Source organism: Vicia villosa, linkage group LG1 (assembly GCF_029867415.1).
Source record: "Vicia villosa cultivar HV-30 ecotype Madison, WI linkage group LG1, Vvil1.0, whole genome shotgun sequence".
In the NCBI taxonomy this organism is placed as follows: domain Eukaryota; kingdom Viridiplantae; phylum Streptophyta; class Magnoliopsida; order Fabales; family Fabaceae; genus Vicia; species Vicia villosa.
The window spans coordinates 38,362,828-38,382,568 of NC_081180.1; the positions used below are offsets into that span (position 1 = coordinate 38,362,828).

At 35.6% G+C, this 19,741-nt stretch overlaps 1 protein-coding gene across 4 annotated transcripts; it reads left to right on the forward strand.

Annotated features, from left to right (window-relative positions):
- The first annotated feature begins 9,137 nt into the window (after positions 1-9,137).
- LOC131634560 (transcription factor BIM1) lies at positions 9,138-16,626 on the forward strand. Of its 4 annotated transcripts, none has more exons than XM_058905242.1 (12): positions 9,138-9,402; positions 9,652-10,136; positions 10,227-10,310; positions 12,846-13,235; positions 13,561-13,657; positions 13,736-13,863; positions 14,264-14,372; positions 14,886-14,955; positions 15,039-15,134; positions 15,272-15,717; positions 15,843-15,978; positions 16,077-16,626. In XM_058905242.1, the coding sequence occupies exons 2-12, from the start codon at positions 10,100-10,102 to the stop codon at positions 16,179-16,181; spliced, it is 1,698 nt and encodes a 565-aa protein (XP_058761225.1). In that variant the 5' UTR covers positions 9,138-9,402; positions 9,652-10,099; the 3' UTR covers positions 16,182-16,626. The 4 variants fall into 4 exon arrangements, with proteins under 4 accessions (XP_058761225.1, XP_058761216.1, XP_058761229.1 ...); XM_058905233.1 differs by having other exon boundaries at positions 9,139-9,402; positions 13,555-13,657; XM_058905246.1 differs by having other exon boundaries at positions 9,139-9,402; positions 15,275-15,717.
- The last annotated feature ends 3,115 nt before the right edge of the window (positions 16,627-19,741 follow it).

Below are 19,741 nucleotides of genomic sequence, written 5' to 3' on the forward strand. Positions count from 1 at the left end.
TGTATAGCAAAACCTTTTGTCCAACTTGAAATTTATTCCTTACCAGCTTCTTCTCATGGGACCTTTTCAGTTTTTCTTTCCTTCCTTCTATTCGGTAACACTGAGAATTCTCTTTTTGGTGTTTTCATTGCTTCAAACACGTTGAAGACAACTTTTTCGTCGTTAAATCTCAAAATTAACTCTCCCAATTGCTACATCAACTCGGGCTTTACATGTTGCTAGGAATGGTCTTCCCAACAGTAATAGGGTCTTAGAATCTTCAAGCATGTCCAGAATTATGAAGTCAGCTGGGAACAATAACCTGTAAACCCTAACAAGAACATCTTCAAGATATCCATATGAGTAGGTGATAAAATGATCAACTAGTGTCAAGGTCATTTGAGTTGGCTTTGGTTTGCCACAATTTAACTTTCTCGCCATGGACAACGACATCAGATTAATGCTAACTCCTAAATCACATAAAGCATTGTCAATTGTTAGTGAACCAAAGGAGTAAGGAATAGTAAACCTACCTGGACCAATGAGGTAGGGTGGAAGCTTTTGTCGAATGATTGTGTTATACTCTTCCGCCAAAGCGATATTTGCATCATGTTTCAACTTACGCTTTTTCGATAAGCTATATTTCATGAATTTAACATAAACAGGAATCTGTTAGAGAGCTTCACAAAATGAAATGTTTACTTGTATTTTGTTCAACATATTCATGACTTTTTAAACAGACTCATTTCTTTGTTTTTCTTAGGTGTCTTCTTTAGAATTGTGTAAGGTGGTTTGGTGTAATTTGGTACCTTAGGATTTGGTACATTCAATATTTTGTTTTTTGTTCTCCTGAAGGGTGAGTTATTATCTATAAATTGGTTAATGGTGTATCCTTTAACTTCATCATCACTAGTCACCCCACTTTTTCCCCCTCAGAATGTTTCTCAACCTCTTTTTCAATTACCATTTATTTTTCACCACTTTCTTTAACTTCCCTCAATTCTTTCTTTTCCTCAATCACTTTTGTGTTTAAAGGTATCACTTTGTTTTTCAACTCAATGGTTTTGTACGTTTTGTTTTTTGGTTTATCCATAGTGTTACCTGCAAATCCCCCACTTTTAAACTAGCTTGTGCTTCCATTTGTCGAGATAATTGGCTGATAAGTGCCAAAATGTACTTATTTTGTGTATGTAAATAGTGGCACTTATCGATACTTTTGTTAACACCGTTTGAGTAATTCTCCGTTTTGTGTATAAATACGTATACTTTGTGAATAGTTGTATTTCCATATACTTTTATAACATTTGATAGTTTTTCCTTTGCTTTTATAGGTATTCATGCTTATTGGAGCCTTGAGGAATAAAGTGTCAAAGGCACGGCTTCGATTTCCCAATTTTGGTGAAAGCCCGCTTAGCCACCGTCAAGCGGACTTCCAAAGACTCAAAATAAGGATGACCAAAATCATCATTTTGGTTTCCATTCATTCATTATTGGATAGAGCATTGAATAATCTTTCCAACGCTTCGAACCGGGCGCAATTCGGAGTTACGGTTCTCGAGTTATGGCGAAAACAAAATCTGATTTTTAGCATACTCCGCTAAGCGGAGGGGGTCCGCTGAGCGGAGCTCCAGCGGAGCAAATCAGCGTCTGGAAGCAATTTTGAGTCCGCTGAGCGGAGGGGGTCTGCTAAGCGGACCTGCTAAGACAGCAGCTCGTTAAAAGGGGCCAAAATCACATTTTTAGGTCATGGTTTGGGTATTTTTGAGTCCCAACACCATCAACTTCATTCTTAGAGTAGAATTGGCTTAGAAAACAACTTCGGAGGTTGCATAAGGATGATCGGGGGTGGATTGAGCGTCGAACGGAGCTGACAAACCGGGAGATCTTTGGTTCATTTCTCTTCTTCTTTGTGTATTCTCTTTGGTTGGGTTTGTTTGTATATTTACTTGAATCTTATGTATATTTACCGATTATAATGTTATATTTAACTTGCTTTACGAATCTGTGTTGATGTTGTTCTGGATTTTTGCTCTATGCTGGGGATTTGGGTTGCTTTAGAGATAAACTTCTTGAATCCTTATCTAGGATGATAATCTGTTGTTTCTGAACTCTAGAGATAGATTTAGAGCTAGCATTCGCTGTGGGTATCTGTACTTAATGCTTTCGTGTTTGAGCGGCGTGCGAGAGATCGCCGACGCGAGAACACGGATGTTCTCGTGACTTTGCGTTAGAGATAACCTTAGTTGTGAGATGATCTCGTTTGTGCTCCAGAGATGGACGCTTATGTGAGAGATACGTGATGACATAGATGAGTATCGTAGGTTGAGTATAACGGGTTGGTAAGTGTATGTTTGTGAAGAGTGAATATATTTACATTCCTGATAAGTTATTTCTCTTCTAAGAATGTGTTTATTCTTTTCTTGTCTATATCTTTGTTTACTTTTTTCTCATTCAAACCCAAGCTCGAAACCATAGAAATTGTTGAATGGCATCTCTCCATCTCTGAGGACGATAATTCCCGGATCAATATTTCCAAATCTTTTTTGTTGCTTGCCCTATACTGCATTCAACATTGGCCCATTTGCATCTCTATGTTCTTTATAGAAGCTTTGGTATTCTTGTTCATGGTGATTTAATTTTGTGCCATTTCCTTACAAGTCTTAAACATATCTTCTTAAGTCTTCCTAACTTATTCAAACATTTATTGAGTTGCCTTCATGAAGTTGGACAAGGTTTTATCTAAAGGTGATGGTTTCCTTTAAGGTGCTTGAGGAACCTGTTGAACTCCTTGACAAGTATACAAGGTTTTATTATTGCTCCACTCGAAATTAGGATGATCCTTCCAACCAGGAGTATAGGTGTTGGACTATGGATTATTCTTCTAAAAGTTTGCATATTGAGCTTTAGCACTCTCGACCTCTGGTGTACAATTTACATTTGCATGTCCCTCTCCACCTAAATCATATAATGTCTGAATTTGACTCACATTTTCTTGTGCTAGTTGGGACACAACTAACTATTTAGAAAGTACCTCCATTTGAGGTAATGGAGTTGTGTCTGAATCAACTATGAGAACAACCTTTTGTTTCACCGCTCGATCATTGGAACGATACTCATTTTGGCACATATTCTCAATCAATGTATTTACCTCATCTTCATTCTTTGCTCTTAATGTACCTCCCCCTGAGGCATATAAAAGCATTATTGTCGATGTTTTCAGTTTGCTAATGAAATGTTTTATCTGCTCCATGGAATTCATATTATGATTCTGACTCTTACAGAGTAATAATTTGAATCTCTCTCATGCATTAGATAATGTTTTAGATTCGTCCTGATCAAAATTAGATATTTTCAATTTTCTAACCACAAATTTAGAATTTGAGTAATACCACTCTAAAAACTTGTCTTCCAGTTCTTTCCATGTCTTAATAGTACCATTTGGTATGCATTCCAACAAATCCATAGCTCTACCTATCAAAGAAAAAACAAACAAGCGTAATTTTACATGATCGTCAGTTACATCATTCGGTGGTTTGCACATGAGCAATTATTGTCGAATTTAGCAAGATGATCCCAAGGATATTTGATTGCTATCCCATCAAACGAGTTATTCTTCGAACCTGAAAGTACATAATTCTTAATACCAAAAGTTACAGGATTAACCGATTGAAATCCTAAGGATATCTTCCCAACATCAGTTCTTCTACAATAATCCCCCAATATTTGTTGTGGCGGAACTTCCATCTATTCTCTTTCTTCTTTTGGATCTTCCAAAACTTGTAGTGCTTCTCGTTCTGCTTTACGAACTGTTCGTGATGTTATTTCGATCTCTGGTCCAAGCACATCACTCTCACCATAATCATACCATCACAAAGGTGTCATACACCTTCTATCGCACAAAGCCTTAAAAGGTGTCATTTCAATACTAGAATAAAAATTGTTATTGTAGGTGAACTTAATCAATTATAAGTAACTATCCTAGTTACCTCCCTACTCCAAAATACAAGCTCTCATCAAATCCTCCAAAGACAGGATATTCCTCTCTGTTTGACCGTTCGTCAATGGAAGATGAGAAGAACTCAAGACATCGTGTGTTAGTACCTTGAGATTGGTGCTATCATCCCCTTCTTCTTCTCATGCTTACACCTTCAGCGACAACCTTTAGGCTGTAACAAAGTTGGGTGTACCTGAAGCAACCGAAGAAATTGTTTAAAGCTTTCACCGACTCAATTCACTCCTTCAAAGATAGGTATTACTTAATTAAAACTATGAGTCAGGAGGCTATTTATTCTTTGTTCTAGCCGAGGGTTGTGATTGGGGAAGATGTGCGTGTGTGCCTCAACAAGGACGTGAGTGAAAATACGAAGATGGTCGCGAGATTCCACCTTCGCTGAAGTAAGGAGCATTATGACCGGAGTACAGATTTATACATCACCAAGCCTGGCGAGTTGGACCCCGAGGACCAACGTAGATATGATAAATTGGTGAAGTTTATCAACAGTTTTACCTTTTCTCAGTGGGTAACTAGGATCGGGGAAGTTGTCCTTGACAAGCAGGGCTAAGCCATCTACGAGGCCCAGTTTATCAACATCAAAGGCCTCATCGAATGTAGTACCTTCGAGGATGCTAAAATGCTTTTGGGTACATGTCGAGCAAAGGTTAATAAACTGAAAAGGAAATTTGTTATCGATAACAAATTTACTCCTCAGTAGGAAAGTCCGAGAAAGAAAAATCAATGCACAAAGGACGATGGGGAGGTGGACGTAGATCTTATGAAGGAAGCCCCCCATGTCCAATTCGAGTTATTAACTTGATTTCTTAAGCGATGGCTCTTTAAGGGGGGAACTTCTTTGTCTGTGCCTCGGGCAGAGTCGTTGGTCATCGAGAATCTCGGCGTAAAAGGTATGATAAAGGAATTGACTTAGGATGCCACTGGTTTTATGAGGGTGCTGGAAATGGCCATAGTCCTAACTAGGCAAGGACCTTCCATGGTCGAGATTTTGATAAACTCAAGTCATCATATGAGAAGCTCAAGGCGAAGGCGACCAACATGGAGATCGATTTCACTGGTTTTAAGAACAAATATCAGATCCATGCTGAGATCCTTAGCGAGGTGCGGTTGAAGGACGAGAAAATTGATAAGTTAATTGCAGAGGTGAAGGCTCTGAAGGTCGAGAAGAAAAATTCTGACGACAGGATCGCCGCCCTAGAGGCTGCTGCTGCGCCCGTTGAGGCCGAGGCTGAAGAGGTAAGAGCCCTAAAGACTCGAGCTGAGTTGGTTGCTCAAATTGGGGAGAAATATTTCTTGGCAACAATTGAGATGAGCTTCGATAATGCGGTTGCCCAACTAAATATTGTGAATCCTGGGGTCCATCTTGTTACCAAGGGGACAAGGTTCCTGTCCAAGGTGGACAGATAATGGCTCCTGCCATCTATGCCTATGAGGAAGAAGAGGGTGAAGATACTAAGTATATTTTTTTATTTTGTTGATATGCACTTGGGCCTGCGTGCCTTATTTTGTATCATTGGATGACATCTTCGGACCTTGTGGTCGTCTTTTATGTTTTGCATGTTTGTTTGTTACATGTTCCTGGTATTTATTATCCTCAAACATGTGTTATGGGTTCTCGTTCATTTGAGCTGCTTGTGAGATGTTTGTTTGTGATTTATTTTTGCTAAGTATTAGGGGATCTTGTTTCGACGATGATAGTGCCTGACAGTATGGAGAACTCATCGGGTGACCGGAGTTGGTTTCGGAATGATAGCAGATTCTAAGGCCTCGGTGGAAATCTTAGATTCCACAGTGTGAACTTCCCATCGCGAGTTGGGTGTTCTTCCGAACTGGTATTGCGACGGCGGAGTTCGGTCGAGGTTTCCTCATCGAACAAGAATCTGCTCGTAAAAGAGTGGAAAATTTCCTTTGCTTAAATTTGGGATGATGTGTTTGTACCCGAGCACGCCTCCATGGTCGGGATGTACCCTGTCGTCGTTCGAATGGGGTACGGCGACTGTCAAGCCTAATTGTAATATTGTTTCAGTTTTTTGGCATTCCATGGTCGAGCAAGTTCTTATCCATTTAGATTTTCAAGGTAATAGGCCCCGTTTTTTGTCTTTGCCCGGACACGATAAGGGCCTTCCTAGTTCGCAGCGAGTATTCCCTCACACGAATCTTTGTGGTTTCTTTGCAAGAATAGGCTGATAAGTTTGAACTCTCGTTTTATGACTTTGGAGTCATGTTCTATCACTATTCTTTGTTTCAACGAGGCTTCTCGGAGGCTCTCTCCTGATAGAATTTCTAAGTTCCTCTCTTAGTGCTTCTTCATTCATTTCCTCTTCGAGGGGAACTTCAATTCACCTAGTGGGTTCTTTGATCTCGATTAGGATTATTGCCTCGGTCCTGTAGGTTAGTTAGAATGGAGCTTCCCCTGTGGTCGAGTGCAATGTCGTCTTGTAGGCCCTGAGCACGCTGTGTAACTCCTCGACCCATCTCCCTTTGGCTTTGCCTAATCGTCATTTATGGACGCGTAAGATAAATCTATTCGCGGCCTTGGGTTGCCCATTTGTTTGTGGGTGTTCTACGAAGGTGAAGTGTTGTTTTGTACCTAAATCTCTTTCGATTCTTTCTTCATCTCACTCAGCTCTAAAATATACATTCAATAAGGTGCCATCAACACGGGACTAGTATCAAGTACTAAATCTATGATGAACTCAACTTCTCGCTCCGTGCGACAAGTCACAAATATCTTCAGGAAAAATATAAAGAAACTCACACACCACAAACATATCACTTGCCCTAACATTGCTCTCCATTCTCAAGTAAGCGAACATCACGAGCATCTGATCATTCTCCCTTAGATACATCTTAACCTGATAAGCATGAATGAATCACGAATCCACATTCTCTTCGAGTTGGCAAAACAACACAACCACAACAATACCTGCATTATTGCAATCAACGGAATGTCGAACCAACACTCCACACATGAAACATCTCAGAGAAGTAGAAACTTTTCCCCCACTTATTTCAATCCCGCTCTTGCTGGAAAGCGGCTAGAAATATAAACGAGCACCTATAGTGTTTCACACACATGTCACATACTAGAGCATATACAACATTATAAAAACATGGCCGAAAGGACCAACTTGCTCTGATACCACTATGTAACATCCATAACCGCAAAACTTCTATAAAAAGATTTAATAGACAATTTAAAGTGTCATTACGACAACCATCCAAAATGATATGGTTTACATAATTCAAATTTCTTCATCTTATTATGCGTCAAATGTATATGTAGTGCTGCCACCTTAAACTTGATGTTTCTTCTTTGAAAGTGTTTATTGTTTCTCAGATGATATGTGTATGTGTTATTTCTCCGTAACATGCATTCAATTATTTTCATATTTCTCTTTTATTTGTTTTAATTTTAAAGGTTTCTTTGCGAGTTAGTTTTTGAAGGGTTACATTTATATTTTGACGTGTTTGATATTTTAAATTTCTTTAAAAAATAATATGATTGTATATGCTAATGTATTATATTTCTTTTGAAACTTTTTAAGAACATTAAACACATTTTAAAACATATACGCAATCCTTCAAAATCTTCCCTTCTAAAATCTTTATAAAAATAAACACGTAAACAAATCATAGGAGTTTATTTGAGAGTTTTGATGAGAATGGAGTTTTGAAAAAAAAAGAATTGAGTTGAACAAATAGAGACATTTAGGTGAGAGAATTTTGGAGGGTTTGTTTTTATTTATAACACAAAATCAACTAATTTGGAGAAGTCAAAATTAGTATTGAATGAGAGTTTTGTTTGGAAAGGGGTTGAAAACCTTCTGATAAATGTGTGTATAAAAAATCATTACTCTTGAATCATAAAATCAATCCTTAAGCAGAAAGAGATTCTTAGAGAGATTCAACCCCTTTGGATTGATATACTCGGTAGACGACAATTTGGTATGAAAGAAGTATATAAGAAACTCTGTTTGACTGTACAAAAAATTAGATGGCGGAATCTCTTCCGTTGCAATCCTGCCAGACCCAGAGCTTTGATGACACTTTGGATTGCTTGTCATGGTACATTAGCCACAAAACATCGCTTGAAAAAATTTGGTATGATTAATAATGATTGTTGTTGCTTTTGTTCTCATGAGGAAGCAATTGATCATTTGTTCGATGGATGCCCTAACTTAAAAAATGCTTGGTCGAAGGTTCTTAATTGGATCCAAATCAAGAGGATCCCACATTAATGGGGCGAGGAGCTAGAGTGGCTGTTCATATCCACTAAAGATAAAAGTTGGAGAGCATCTATCTTGAAGTTGGCACTGGTGGAAATAATTTATGGAGTCTAGAAATACCGTAATGAAAAGTGCTACGGTATTACGGTGGATAATACGAAACTAGTGTATAATATTATTAACATGATAGTTTATAGATTGTGGTATAGTGGGAAATATAGAAAACCTGATGATGCTGAGTTAGTCATCTTTTTATATTTTCCTTTTTGTTATTTTTTAGGGCTGAATCCAAGCGATTGTCATTATATCTATTATGTGACTTTTTGAATTAATCAAATGTTTAGTAAAAAAAAAAATTCCAAACAAAACTAATAATATATTTGGTTGATCCGAATTTTTTAATTTCTAACATGAAGTTCTTTATTTTTAAATGTTGAACAAAAATTTTGAAATTGAAACTAAGTGATACAAATTGTTGCACCAAATTAAAATCCTTCCTCTGTTTAACATTCACCCTGATAAATAAAGGATTAGGATAAATGTTTCTGCCGAAGTATTACTGTACTAGATTTACGTATCTTATGGATTAAAGAAAATCCAGGACACAATTAATTCCGTAATAAAGGATCACGGATTGCGTAAATAAAAATTAAAAATGTACATCTACTTAGGGATTGCCGAAGCATTAGAAAAAGAGTTAGTACTAACAAAAAACCAAATATAAATAATTACTTTTCTATTTTTTTGAGGAATTATTACTTATCCCTTTTCTACTTACCGTGTGTTTAAAGAAACGGCGACGTTTGCACAGAATAAACCGTTTGTTACTGACTTAACTCCGTAACACGCCGCAACGTCGTTTGTAAACGGAGTTTAGAATTTGACGGAAAGAAAAACAATAGAAAGCAGATAAAAATGGATGGCGAAAGCACAGAGCAGAGAGAAAGTATATAAAAACATCTTTCATCTCAATTATCAGTTCTCAAACTTCACATATACAGCAGAAAGAGAAAAAAGGGTCCAACCTGAGACCTCATCTTTCGCTGCAGTGCTCGTTTTCAGAGTAACAAAGGAATCCATAGAGAAAGTAGTTCAAGGAAAAAGCAAGATATCTTCTTCTAGTGAGGTTTCTCAATTCTCACTTTCCTCGCTCAACACTTCAATTCCTCAGTTATCATTGCGGTAATTCACTGATTCCTTCAATTTTATGCTTTCTCAGTGAAATTTCGCACGCACTCGCTTCTCGTGGTTGGATCTTTAACTATGCTAAATTTTCTAGAGTTTGGTGTTCTTTCAAGACGAATTATGCTTGTTTGATTTTATTTTTTTTAGTATAATTAGAACTGAAAACGTGTTCGATTTTGGAAGGTGAATTGTGTTATGATTCGTATGCGTAATGTCTGATTTCCGACTTTGTAAAATCGTTGACAGGACGCTTTGTGGTTGATGATTTTGGAGCCAAATTGTTTTGTGCAGTGATCTTCGTGATTCATGAAAATTTTGATTTGATTGGTTTAGACGACAATTCGTGGATGATTTAGACGAAAACTCGATCCTGTAAGCTCGTGATTGGCGATTAAGAACTTCGTGCTTGAAAATACAGATAACTGAACGAATGTGTCTCCGATCTTCAACCTATTGAAGATATAAAGATTAACAAGAGAATTGTGGTTTCTATTGAATTTGGATCTGAAAATTTTATACATACTGATCGAAGCAGAAAATTCTCCATCGCTATTTTGGTTTCAGAATTCAAGTATAATTCAGTTTTACAAAGCGTAACAGAATTGTGTTCTATGAGATTTGAACTTAGGGAAGACCGAATTTCGAAATTCCGTTGAATTGAGTACAAGAGAAGAAGCGTGAGATCCAGGTTTTGATGGAGCTTCCTCAATCTCGTCCATGTGGAGCCGAAGGTAGTTAATTTTATTTTATTTTTGAAAAAAAATTATTTCTTAATTTGTTTGGATGAGATTTTCTGATTTTATTTTTTCTATGCGAAACAGAAGCAGGGAGGAAACCGACGCATGATTTTCTGTCGCTATACAGTAATTCAACTGCCGAACAAGATCCAAGGTCTTCTGCTCAAGGTACTCAATTTTGTATTTTAATTTTTGGTAATTATTATGCAAAATGATTCGCTGTGAGAGATTTTACTTTCCTCTGTTTTTGCCATGTTTTTCTCTGACGTGGGGATCATGCTGTAAATATGGCACAGTATAAATTCTACATCACGGTCAATTTTTGCTAAATAATTCAACTATAACTAAAAGCAGTTATACATCATGGTTGCTCGTGCACGTGACCTCTATTTAATCACGGGATCTGGGCCAGGAAGCTTTATTTTTCTTATGTTTATGGAGTATTTCCCTCCATAAGAAAATAAATCCCCATGATGTATTCCAACGTGTCAATCACAATGTATTTAACACCGTCCGATAAAGGATAGGGCGTGAGGATGGTTTGGGGCCCAAATTTGGAATTGGACTGTAGTTGATTTGACATTTCACATCAGGCCTTGATAAAGAGAGATTGGCATTCCCGTGCGTGTGCTGTATTCAATTGTGACATACTATACACATAAAAACCAAAAGTAAAAAAAATGTATTGAATAGTAATATTTTAACAAAAAATTTAAATAGTACATAACCAGAATTATTTTTATTTTTATTGTTGAAAAATATATCTAATTAATTGTTGAAAAATTATATTATTGAAAAGAATTTAAATAGTACATAACCAAAATTAAAAAGATATATCTAATTAATTTTCGTTATTGTTGAAAAATTATACTCCCTATGTCCTATATTTTAAACAAATTTCACCTTTTTATGTTTATTAGATAATTGATGTATTTGATCTATGTATAGATCAAATATATTAATTATTTTATGAATCTAATAAGGTGAATTTAGCTTATAATATATGATGGAGGGAGTAGATGATTTTTCAATTAGTTAGTGTATTTAAAAAAACTTTATTTGTTTTACCAAAGGTTTTCTCAAAGCCAAATGTTTTTGTCTATGGTGGCTTGCTGTTTCAGGGAAGTCTGAATCTGCATTCACTCATTCATCAATTTGCTGTTCTCTTACGTACCACGTAATAAGGAAATTATTTTATCTCACATAGTGTAAATCTTATTTGATGAATTAAAAATATTCTCTTATTATCAATATTTACTTTACTATGTTGAAATTTATATGTATCTTTTCATTTTCGTAAGAGCTACTTCTTTTACCAAATAAAATTAGAAACATTAGAGTGAGTGTTAAAAAAAATCTAATTAGATTTTCTTGCAATTTGAGGGAAAGTCTTTACAACAAGGTTGAATTAACACATTTTACTAAAAGAGTACTGCAGTTTATTCTCTGATATACTATTCCTTGAAACAGATGAAGAGTTAGTTATATTTAGGTTTTAGGGAGAGCCTTCACTAATTCTACTGGATCGACTCATAATAATACAGGCAACTACAAATGAATTTGACACTATATTTTACTTAAATTCTTAAGTTTTTTATCGAGATTTTGGATAGGATGGGAGAATTATGAAAAATAGAAAGCATGAAGTTGAAAGAATGGTAGGATTCAATAAAAAATCGCTTTTGAAATTGAAGCATTAATTTTTTTTATAACACAAATTTCAATATTTTGAAAGGAATTATTAAAAAATTATACTATTAGAGATGGGTTAGATAAACTCTTCAAATTCAATCCATATTTTGATAATAATCTAAATATTAAAATTATATAAATAATAATTATTCATTCATCATTATACATAAAAAACTCTTATTCAAAAATAATTAAAATTTATCTATTTTTTCTTTAATCATTTCCTCTTAAAACTCTTCTCTTTCTTCCATTTTAAACCCCCAAACAAAATCTAAGTTCTTTGTAGTAATTAAATGTCCAACTTAAACATTTCTTCCAATGCAAGACTTTAATTCACAGTTGACAAATCACAACATCCCTCCCTCAAGTATGAGCTCTCTATGTCCTTTATCCAACACTTAAAATCTCGCTTCCCTCTCCCCAAAAGTTAACCGGGTCCTTATCCAAGACTCTGATTACCGGGTTAGGATGCTTTAACCAATATGCTGAGACAACAACATAAATGGGGTTGACCCCATACAATTCATGAAAGTTCCTAAAAGTAAAAAATTCATGGCAATATAATGAGATAAATTAACCGTTCCTAAAACTAATTAATAATTCATGAAAGTTGAACTAAAACATGTTTTGAGGAATTAATTTAATATAAAAATGATTGAAAATTGAGAAATTTTTAATATAGGGAAATCAGAAGTCCATGCTGATATGTGTACTTCCAAAAATAATAAATTAAGTTGATATCTTTATAAACAAAAAATTAGGAAATGAAAAAATTATTAATTAAATGACATAAATATCAGTTTTATGTTTTTTTGGAGAAGATCTGAACTTCATCTTTCAAAATTATAAAGTCAAATTCTTACTGTTGAATTATTATCTTATAGACAATATGTTAGATAATCATACAATGTGATGATAGATAGATAGATATTGGCGTAGGAATCGTTTGCAAGCTATATTTTCAGCATCTAGTTTTTTTTTTTATAATATTGCCTTCTCTCATATGAACAGCAAGTTACCTCAAGACCCATGATTTCTTGCGGCCACTAGAGCAGGTAGAAACAAAATCCAGTGCCAAAGAAGAAGCCACAGATGAAATCTCATCGGCCGTTCAGAAGCAACCGCCTTTACCTACACCAGCTTCAGTTGAGCACCTCTTACCTGGAGGAATTGGGACTTACACTATTAGCCACATTAATTCCTACGTCAATAATACTCAAAGGGTTCCAAAGCCTGAATCATCACTTTTCACTGTGCATCAAGCAACTAGTGCGGATAGAAACGATGACTCCAACTGTAGTTCACATACTTCAAGCGGTTTCACATTATGGGAAGAGTCTGAGATTAAAAAGGGAAAGACAGAAAAGGAGAATAATGTTGGAGAGAAACCCATTATAGGAGGTAACCATGAAATATCTATCTTTCTTTTTTGTCTTGCTTTTTATTTTGGTTATGCAAGAAGAATTATTAATTATTAATAAAAGCAATTTAATTTGATAAACAATACTACATATTACAATTGTTTTCTCCCACCCACTCCCACATTCTGCATCACTTGATAGACTCTGGCAGTGTGCTTCACCAGCAAGCCATGTTCTTTGTTAATTATTTATAGGAGGTAATTAAGGATAAAATGAGTACTACTGGTAATAATAATAATAAAATATGGAATGCCTAGTATATTTGCGATGGTAACAACATTGAACAGTGCATTATTCAGTGGCAGATTCTGCTGCTAAGCTGGGGACATGGACAACGGAGCGGATGTCTCAATCCTTTTCTAATAATCATCATGGCAGCTTCAACTCTCGCTCTTCATCTCAGTTAGTCCTATTACTCTTTATCTTCTACTAATAATAATACTTTGACGTCTATGCTGACTTTTGGACTTGATGCAACAGGACAACTGGACAGAAGAACCAGAGTTTTATGGAAATGATGAAATCTGCACAGGATTGTGCCCAGGATGAAGAGCTAGAAAATGAAGGAACATTTTTTCTCAAGAGAGAAACCTTGGATACTCAAAGAGGTAAGTTGTAATATCTCCTCGTTGAGAAAAAAAGCAGCATGCACCTTCCTCTCTTTTATATCATAATATTTTTGAGTTGGCTCAGTCAATGACGGACAATAAAACGTTAAATTTGCAAACAAATTTTAGGGAGTGATGAAAATGTGAAATTCATTTTTACTTTGGTTACTAAATTAGTGAAACAAATTTTAATTTTTTGCCTTCTATTTTAGTGGTTATAATTTTCTTTTTATAGTATTAATTAAATTCATACTTCATAGTTAAGGTTTCCCTTTTGTGAGTGGTTTTAATAGGCTGCTTTGGTAATTTTAAATATAAAGAGAGAGTAAGGATGAAATTTCTATTGCTACTGTGCCATAACCGGTTATTTACACAGATTAACATTAGTGATAATTTACAGGAGAACTAAGGGTGAGAGTGGATGGGAAGAGTACTGATCAAAAGCCAAACACGCCGAGATCAAAACATTCTGCAACTGAGCAGAGGAGAAGAAGCAAAATTAATGACAGGCAAGTCTTACTTACAAGGCTGATAAAAAAATTTCTGGATGTTACAAAAGATAATTGAAATTGGAGATAGAGGAGGTGTGAAAAGATTTTTTTTCTTCTTAGTATTGAACTGCATGCTTACTCACGTAAACAGTTTTAAATTAACAATTCCGTACTATTGGGATTAGTGTAAACTGGTAGGTCCTGTAAGTGATAGTTTCATTCTGTTTTAGTCATAACAAAGTTGTACCCAAAAATATGGCTTTTAGGAAAAGTAAAAACTATCAATGTTACCAATTAAGTGGGCTGTATTATATTTATGATTGGTCTGTTATCAAATATCACTGTCAGACACCCTTTTACTGGTGCTGGGATTGTCTGACTTGGTGAGTGCTCTGTATAAGCAGTTACAAGCCATTGTATACTTTTATCATTGCCCGGTTTTATTTATATGGGTGGGCCAATTTAAATAGTTCATGAATCAGATCTTATATATTGCTCATAATTATCTGATTGAACAATTTAATCATGTAGATTTCAGATGCTACGACAGCTTATTCCACACAGTGATCAAAAGAGGGACAAAGCATCTTTTCTGTTAGAGGTAAATTCATATGAATTCGATAAATTTTGTTTTTTATTTAGATGTTTTATTGCTCATTAAAGTTCAATCTGAATTATTTGTAGGTTATTGAGTATATTCACTTTTTACAAGAGAAAGTACATAAGTATGAAGATTCATTCCAAGGTTGGAATAACGAGCCAGAAAAATTGATGCCATGGGTAAATACAACACTTGCCTATCTTTAGCTGTGAATGATTTAAAATAATAAATTAATTTGATATAAGATTAGGAGTAATAACCATAATGTTGGTAAACTCTTTGCCTAAAAAACTGATTTACATTTTTCAATTCAAAGCAGAGAAATAATGATAGGCCAGCGGAAAGTTTTCAACCTCGCGGCACAAATAGTGGGTCTAATCCATCTCCAGCATTGCAGTTTGCTTCAAAGATTCAGGAGAAAAACATACCCATCTCTCCAACAATTCATGCCTCTACCCCTAATGTCGAATCTGGCTTGAGCACAACAGCTGCCTTCAAGACAATAGAGCATCAGTCTGGAATACTGAACAAGACTTTTCAAATTCCTACTTCCCAACCAAATATCTTCCCTTCAACCCAAATCGGTGGTTCAGGTGGAGCAGTGTCTCAACTCAGACATAGATTAACATCTGATGCAGAGAACGTCATTTATCAGCCTTCAGTAGAATCTCAGACTATGACTTCTACCAATGAAAAGCTGAAAGAGAAAGAGCTGACTATTGAAGGAGGTGCCATTAGTATATCAAGCGTGTACTCACAAGGGTGAGTGGTTATCTTATACTCATTTAGTAGTTAGTGGATAATTAGAAGACAATTTATTTTAAAATTTGATTCCCAGTAGTGTTTTGATTTTCATATAACGATTTTAATGTGCTATACTTGGACAGGTTGTTGGATACACTTACACACGCATTGCAGACTTCGGGAGTGGATTTGTCACAAGCTAGCATTTCAGTGCAAATTGAACTTGGCAAGCAAGCAAATATCACACCAAACGGACCATTATCCATGTGTGTTTCTAAGGTATATTGGCTTTAATTTCCCTCTTACACTAAAGCTACATCCACATTGTGTAGCCTATAATAGTATTATCTAATCTTTCAATCATTTTTCCCTACTAGGATGATGAAGATCCTTCAAAAAATCAAAGGAAGGTACGTTCTAGAGTCGCCGGCCCTGAGAAGTCTGATCAAGCACTAAAGAAGCTAAAGACATGCCGAAGTTAATTCAACTGTTACATTCATTCTTTCCTTATAATAATTTTATCAATTATTTAAGGTAACTTTTTTAAATTAATTTTTGGAAGGGGTATTTATGTCCTGTGCTGGATTATTATTATCTAGCATGGGCAAGATTGACTGTACATGTAGTGTCTTTGTTTGTTGGGATCTTTAGACTCCCCCAACAAAATAATATGCATCATTTTAGTTTCTAAATATATAATTATAGAGGCTTCCACACTAATACAACTTGTTTTTGATTCAAGGCTTTCCTTGTTGTAAAGTTAGTAAACTTTGGTCTTTTATTTGCTGCATATTTCTTAACATTGATTTTGGTGGTCTTGTGTATTATGTTTGAGCTAGCCCCTTCCATATAGTTCACTATTTATGGCCTCACCTTCCTTGTGATGGCTAATAAAAATTGTTCGTATCAGATACCTTTCATGATTTATTTACTTAGCCTTTTATTGGATTGCCTCTATTATATTTCATATTTATAGTGTCGAATATAATTTTCATAGTTTTATATATTCCTCCAAACGCTTTGCATGGATAAATTCTTTTAAACTCTCCAAATCCAAAAGGTATAATGTCACGGAATCATCACAAGTAGTAAAGACAAAGGAGCTTCATGTAGACGTAGTTTCTAATCAGGTAATGTGAAATTTAAGTAGTAAATGCACACTTTGCACTTCATGTACATAGAACATTACTACGGGGGAGACCTCCACCTACACACATGTGTAGGATAGGGAGGCAACTCGCCTACACCTACTTGAGTGCACTCAAGTGCAGTTACAAATTCGAATACATGTGAGTTGTTTAATGTGATCTATAATCTTCCAACAAATCATGATTTTTCAACATGGTGCTCTTCGTGCCTATAGAGCAAGAACTTGAGACTTAATTTCACTTCTCGACTTCTTTATTTTTTGAGTGTTATCAGATAGAAAACTGTGTTTGTGAGTGACTTCCCAGTTGCTGAAATTTTTGGAACTTGGATCGTTTTGCTTGAACTTATGCTACAATTTTGATTCAATTTTTCTAGACACCTACGTTAAAACACAAGGTGTTTTCTTTTTTTTTTCTTTTCCTTTTTGTGTTTTCAATCCAGTTTGATTATGGCAAACTAAGAAAATCCATATTTAGGTATTCTTCTTATAAACCTTAGTGTTGTAGAAGTTACCGTATCTGATTCTAGTACTAGATCAGTGGCGGTTAATCTTGATAATAAGGAGTTTGTCCTCTCTAGTATAGACATGAGACAAATTAAGGTTGAATGTACTTTTGGAGAAATCCAAATGATTAACACCACCAGTCTCGTAAAAAATCTCACAAATGATCGTGCATCGCAGAGCGTTACAAGGTGATGGCGGTTTGAAGAACAGTCTAGATGTTTGACTTATGGTATCCTTTTTATCTTTGAACAACAAAGGTGACATGGGAAATAATATGTCACTACCAACTCTAGAAACGCATCATAATAATAAGGATTATCCTAGGGTAGGTGATGAGGTTCTAGATATTCGATCCTTCTACTCAGATGAAGATGCAATGAAACTGAAATATCGGGATGTGGGACCTTCATCAGACTGGAAGGTTACACTCCCGAAAAAATGATCAATGCATTTGTAGTTGGTTTGAGATGCGCAAACTATCCATGTATGATTATTTTTTTCCAGACGGATGTCACATTTCCTTTGAATAAGTTTGAAGTTCAATTTCTAAATCATTTGAAAATTTCCCCTTACATTTCCTTTTTTGAATCTTTATGACTGCTCTGCTAGATAAAGGGGTCTTGTGCTCATTTAAAAAGACATTGACAATCTACAAAATTTTACAAAAAAAAAAAACGTATCTTTTCTTCTTCGTTTGTTTTTGTAATTTTCATTCACTTATAATATATATTTTAGTATTGAGAGAGAAACCAATGTATAGAAAACTATATAATCATTATTTTATTCTTATATCAATGTGATAGTGACTCCTTAAAATAAAATTTATCCTAGAACGGGAGGTAGATCGATCTACTGAGCCCGACACTCCCCCTCTATGATTGAAGTGCATGGACAAATTTGATAAGGGGTGGTGTTAGGGCCACTTTGTTCAAGTCCCTAAGTTTCAAGAGTAAATGAGGTTTAAACAAGCCTTTTTTATGGTGTGGACGTGGGTGTTATTTTGTCACTCGAATAGCCTTTGAGTTTGGGCTCGGGGTGGTAATTTCGGGTGCGGGTTTGGATAGTGCGAAACCGCACCCGATCCTACCTGTTGCCATCCATATCAGAGACTATTTAAGAGGGGGAAATGACCATCCTCGCTCTTCATTACCTTTCACCTTTTTCTAGCTTCCTTCTATCTTTGTGAACAAGGGACTCTAGGCTAGCATGGATTTTTAGCATAATTTACTTGTGTGTGACTCTAAACACTTGGCTAAGCAGAGCAGGACTGCGACCTGGAAGATGATCATGGAAGGCCTTTATCATATTTAGAGGCTTTTGACTAACACTTCCTTGATAGTAGCTAGTAAGGATGAAATCTTGTCCTACGGGGAGCTTCACAAGAAAATGCTATGGGAAAGTAGTTAGACACTATCAGCACAAACAAGGAAAATATTCTCAAAGAGCTCGAGGCTGGTAGGAAGTCCATTCTGTAATGGTCTTTGTGGCATCATTTTGAAATTAACTTTGAATTTCTTTTTCCTTATGAAATTCTGGACTCAGACACGCGATGTCTTACAGGATGTCACGACATCACTATCTGAATGTTTTTAAACAAATGAACAAAGTGTAAACAGAAAACAACACAGGAAAATTGTTAACCCAGTTCGGTGCAAACACACCTACATCTGGGGCATACCAAGCCAGGGAGGAAGTCCACTATAAGTAATATCAATTCAAGGTAATACAACTCAATATTACGCCTTTCACTTAATATCTACCCAATGCAACTTCAATCTAAACAACTTAGACCAGAGATCCTACTCACTCCCCCTCAATCACAGCAGTGATGAAGAACTAACAGACGAATGACAAAAGAAGACACTCTTCAAAAACACAACTTGATCTTGCTTAAAAGCTTTGATCAAGTACAATAGTACTCTTGCTTAAAAGCTTTGAGTACTTCTTACAACTCAAAACAAAAACGCCTAGACCAAGACAATCATCATGATGATTGTTTGGCTTACAAGAAAGCTAGTGCACAAACGAAAAACAACACAACAAACTTCTGGACGGCAAACCCTAAAAAACATACATCCAGCAGCTTCTTCAATTGTTATAAATAACCTTGCAGCAGCTGGGCCTTGGATCCAATATTAGATTTAAACCTAATTAAAACCATTTCCATAAAGCAAAGATCCTATGAATAACCCTCGCATAACGTTGTTCTGAAATAAAACAATATCCAAAGTTTCCAAAAGAGGCGCGCAAAGTCTTAACAGATCAAACAACCATAACGAGAACATAATAAAACACAGCAGCTTCGGATGTCATGACATCGGTCTTGACATCAGGTAAAAGCCTGCACAAGAAAAACTTCAAAACAATGCATGTCATGACACCAGGTTT